The 5,036-nt window shown below is 41.0% G+C and overlaps 1 protein-coding gene across 1 annotated transcript; it reads right to left on the reverse strand.

The window, feature by feature from the left end:
- Positions 1-2,137: 2,137 nt before the first annotated feature.
- Positions 2,138-4,365, reverse strand: LOC129723085 (pickpocket protein 28-like). Its single transcript, XM_055677048.1, has 5 exons — positions 3,947-4,365; positions 3,651-3,893; positions 3,154-3,592; positions 2,575-3,098; positions 2,138-2,512 (listed from the first exon to the last, which is right to left on the reverse strand). Exons 1-5 carry the CDS (start codon positions 4,051-4,053, stop codon positions 2,224-2,226), a joined length of 1,602 nt encoding a protein of 533 aa, XP_055533023.1. The 5' UTR covers positions 4,054-4,365; the 3' UTR covers positions 2,138-2,223.
- Between the last annotated feature and the right edge of the window lie 671 nt (positions 4,366-5,036).

Raw genomic sequence — 5,036 nt, forward strand, 5'->3', positions numbered from 1 at the left:
TACATCCACCACGTAATTCATAACGTGTTCTGAACTTTTTCAGTTTGCTGAAGTAACACCGTAATAATAAGCATACGCAAAGATACTGGACTTAATCGGACATCTCCGCGTAATCCTGTTTATACCGAAAACTATTGGCGTTGTTGATTTATCTGTAAATAATACGACCTCATGGAATGTATCGACGCGAAGTCTTTAGGGGTTTGGTCAACCGGACATTTAGTTCGAGTAGTGACGTCTTTCGTATAGGCTTCGTCTGTCCTAAAAGAGAAAACGCTATGATACCGCAAAAACACACCTGAAGTCACAAAAATTTGGTAAAAAACAGGTGAAACTGTCGTTAATGGCCAGAGTTAATTAGATGAAGAAAGTATAAATGAGCGGGACAAAGTTTGCCGGATAGCTAGCTGAAGTAATCCATTCATGCGTTTAAACTAAGAAGTAGGCGAACTGAACCCGACCCTCAAAAATACCACATGACGAAGCTATCACATACCCTACATTCGGGATATAAAATCGGTTTCCTCGCTTTCCTCCTAATCAACTATTCGCTACAAAAAAAATTCGTTATGAAAACCGCACACATCTGTACGAGTGAGCAGAAAGACGCGAACTGATGCTATTCACACTACGATAGTGCTTATTTACTGTTCTGTCAGGCTGCTGCAACTGAATTTAATGGATGATGTTTGCTAGCTAATTAATCCAGTTCACAAAAATATGTCTGCGTCTTTCGAATTACATTTATTTGTATGTTCAATTGCAAGTTTTAGATTATGTTTGTTGCGTGAAAAACGAACATAACAAGAAAAATTTTATTACCCCCTCAGTCCCAACACCCCTGAACTGAGAAATCCGATTGACCTGTATCCGCCACATGCCAAATCAGAGCAAACCATTTAACGAATTCCGCTCCAGTTGTGAATAAATGTGCGAAAATGAAGAGGTGCAAATAATGCGGATTTCTGAGGGCAGTAGGTTAAAAATAAATCAACTAATTTACTGTGGAATGCTGCAGCCCCAGCATGCCACGTACCTACGTATACTCCCAGGGCGATCGACAAACGCTGAAAGTGATATCCGATCACGTTCAAGAGCTGGCGAAATTGATTCAGTATCTAGTACACAAAATAGCATGCTTTCGGCAATTATAGATCATACTGTCGACAGCAAACGAGAGAATGTTGAATTGTCTAAATATCCTAATACAGTTACTGCGTAACCGAAACATTAATTTAGACAACACATTGTTGCCCTTTGCAACATTCACGTTACTAGATTGACATGTCTAACCAAAAGAGACTTAACTTCCTTTCTATTCTAAACCGCTTTTCCCGGCCAAGGAATGCATCTCGCTACAACAAGGCGAAATGCAGGGCGACCTTGCCATTGGATCTGATTCTTGTTTATTTACAGATATTCATAAACAACTCGCCCCCTGAATGCCACCGTCTGCTTTGCTGAACTGTACCGTTTGTTCAAAATAAACATTACATTTAAAATCCTTATTTATCTTTTTAACCCAACCTAATGGCAAAAGCGGCGACCAGTGACCGCCAATCGCTAATCCCGTCACAGTGGACGTCCGTGTGGGGTTGCGGCTGGGCACACAGATTGACAACTGTCAGCTGATAATGTCTCAATGGTGGCCGGTTCCAGCTGCTACCGTTCGATGCGTGAAGATTCTGGCGGTTGACTTCGGTTGACAGCCGCCCAGATTTAACTGATCAGTGTGATTTGCTGTGCAACCGAAAACAGTCGTATTGATAATGAAGAGAAATAAAAAACAGGTAACAAACAAAGGGATGCAATCAATCATGCGTGAAGGTGCTAAAAGAACAGGATTACTGTCACCGCAAATGAGTAAATAGATTATGATTTTACCGACAGGGACGCTTGGTCAGTATGGGTCTCTGTCGTTGAATGAAACCATGAGAAGAATTTGATGATCTAAACAGGTTTCAAATAAATAAAAAAACATTAAAATAATTTTTATTTGTTGCAATTATATAGTTATTATAAAATATTAAAATTATTTTTTTGTTGTTTTATTTTGGTTTTGAAACTGTGCACATCAACACTATCTTAGAATCCTTGCTCATCTTCAAACAGAGCCGATTTGTTTTTTTTTGTCACACGTAAATTCTACTGCAAAATTCTTCAACAGAAAGGACACAGCAATTGATCAAAATGCTTTAAAATTAAGACTGAACTTCAGCACCCCTATACCCAACGTCGAGCAACAAATACGTGTTTGTTCGGGGGAATCCATGGTAGGACCAGGCGAACTGATTGTTCCCGTTTCTTCTGCTTGGCAGTTCGCTCTCGTCGCAGTGGTCGCACCCAGCAATAGTACAAAATTTCTCCCAAACTCATCACACTGGATCCCATTAGAAGTGCGAATAGTCCTCCAAATTTGGCGATCGCGTCGGTTGTGCCAAAAAACTTGCGTCTCCACAACGGCAGATAGTGACGCAATTTGAAAGAGACGAACATAACGGTTGGATCAATTCTAAAAAAAGGTAGGAGAAGGTTCTTACTTCCATTACACAATTCATCATAACTAAAACCTACGTTGAGTAGTCCTCCGTGGAAAACCCGGCAGCTCGTGAATAATTCTCGAAAAAGAATGGAAATTGAGAGATTTCCACGGCATATTTAAATTCATTGCACGCTTGATAGCAACGACAGCCATTTTGTTCGCCGTGTTTTATCTCGTGCCGTTTGATCTCATCGTTTAACGTCGTGCTAGCATTCCGATAGCATTCAATCTGGCTGGCGTCGCAAATCTTCATATCGGCCGAACGAGGCATCGTGAATCGTACGCAACCACATTTTTCAAAAGTGTAGTTAGAAATGCATTCGGCCGCGCAATTGTATCGGTTGTAATTTCGAAAGTATCTCAGCGAACGTTCCTCGTTGAAGAAACATTTGCGTTTTTCTGGTGGGAGATATCGCAAGCTACGTGATGTCCATAAAACTTTCGGTTTTAAATTCAAGGTAAGCGCGTGCCTTGGATTCATAAGCAAAAATTTGTCCTCCGACATTGGAAACTCATCTGGAGCGTGGATGGAAATTTTGTACCCCGTGTAAGGTCCCTGAAAATAAACATATCCAATGATTCGATCAACTCTCTTCGATTACCTGTACTACTCTGCACGCGAAATCTTGGTCTATTTTGTTAAGCGAAAGCAATATCATAACTCCGGAGTCCATCCCGGAGCTAAGCGGACGATAAGGATATGCTTTGAGTCCTGCTGTTCGTCTGTAGCCCTTTTCCCGCGTCCAGGCGGATGTAGTTGCCGAATTGCGAAGGTTCAGGAAATCTGGAGCAATTTGGTCAGTTCGATAGGTTTCGTTTGCTGCCAATGAATTGAATACGTAACAAAGTCCGTCGGCTACTAAGGATTCTCCCAGCAATCTGTAGCATGGAACAAATCTTGATTTCCACCTACATAAAGAGGCCATATTATGGAACAAGTTTGTTAGTTGTTTTAAAGTTTCGAAAGGTTTTTCGTGCTTGGATTTTTCGAACTGTTTCCAAAGCGCTGACATGGGACAGACGTGTGCCAAAGTTCGAAGTTTGAGTTCGCTTCACAAAAAAGTATTTTAAGTTGACCAACTTACAAATAATACATTGATTATGTTACCTGTCGTGATCCAGAGTTTTGTTATCCTTAACTTGCTCCAAGACTCGCGTCAAATTAAAAAGTTTCGTGTGAGTTTTGGACAACGGGCAAATGGTGATAGCCGGAAAAGGAACTGTTGAAACGGGCAGGAATCGGGAGGCGTACACTGTAACCATTGGGTTGTCGTTTGCTGCTTTAATCGAAGACGCGGCATAGTAGCAACTTGTTACGAGAGTTGCTAATACCCATACTGTCCACCATAGTCTGCAATCGAACGTTTGTGTTTATTGCTTGCTTAAATATAGTAAAAAACTTACTTCTCAATTCGAGTCAACCGTCGATCAGCTAAGTAACGAACGGCAAACACAAAATTTTCGGAGCAGAATTCTCGCGCCAAGACGCGCAACTTACTGGGTGAGGTCATGATTCGGTATAACTTCACGATGATTGCACAGCGCTTTATGAGTGCCTTGTTTTACATATCAGTACCATTCGTGTCAAATGGGTATGATTAATTATTGATGGGTTCAACGTAGAACATCTACGCTCATGTCAGCATAATTTAAAATTTATAATCACGGGATTTCTGATAGGGCCCAGGGGTAATTTTATTTAGTTTATTTTTTACGGAAAATTGCTCTTCCATTTCGCTTTTATTTTGTATTGTAATGTATTACGGTGCAGTGGCAATTCGCTGCCGCAATCCGTTTTTTTCCTCTCGCGGCTCACTTAGATATTACACGTTATGAGTGTACCAAAATAGGCAATCTCATCAACCACTTCGAAAGTATCTCCATCCATCACTACCGCAGCATCAACACCCGTAGGACTACCACGCTCTGCCAGCCACCATGTACTTTGTTTTGATAGTTTTCATGGTGTGTCCAATTCTCACAGCTTTTCTTCTGAGAGCCGTGAGCTCCTCCACAGCTCTACTACAAACACCGATGATTTTCAGGTGATCAATTTCACTCCACTGATCAATTTGACCCCATTTCACGGTACCTCCCAGACCCAGAAAATATTTACGTTCACTTGGAGACCCGGAGATCACCTCCTAAACCGGAGACTTTGGGTGAGACCCGGAGAGGTGGCGACTGTTATGGAGTTAAATAGAAAAACATTTTTTTAATAAAAATAGATTGCGTTTATTAAAAGTAAGTACAAGGAGGTTATAATACGCGGTGGAGCAAAAATCTAGAAAAATTAGGGAAGTTAAGTAGAAGGCTGTTCAACAGAGCCAAGTTGACCACAAATTGGGATGTTTAGAGAGTCCTTTACAAAATACAATAAAAAATTCAAGCATAATCACGCTGGAGGGGGTGGAGATCGATTTGTGAACAAATTAAAAGCACCCCAACAAATGCAAGAGTACACAAAACCCAACCTCCAGGCAGGATAAAGAAG

This window comes from Wyeomyia smithii, chromosome 2 (assembly GCF_029784165.1).
Source record: "Wyeomyia smithii strain HCP4-BCI-WySm-NY-G18 chromosome 2, ASM2978416v1, whole genome shotgun sequence".
Lineage (NCBI taxonomy): Eukaryota > Metazoa > Arthropoda > Insecta > Diptera > Culicidae > Wyeomyia > Wyeomyia smithii.

What these genes read in the sequence shown, in the direction of transcription:
- LOC129723085 (XM_055677048.1), bottom strand. Translation starts at nt 4,053, where the DNA reads ATGACCTCACCCAGTAAGTTGCGCGTCTTGGCGCGAGAATTCTGCTCC. An exon ending in CGGTTGACTCGAATTGAGAA is followed by an intron (nt 3,894 to 3,946) that starts GTAAGTTTTTTA and finishes GTTCGATTGCAG; the next exon opens with ACTATGGTGGACAGTATGGG. An exon ending in AAAACTCTGGATCACGACAG is followed by an intron (nt 3,593 to 3,650) that starts GTAACATAATCA and finishes TTTTTTGTGAAG; the next exon opens with CGAACTCAAACTTCGAACTT.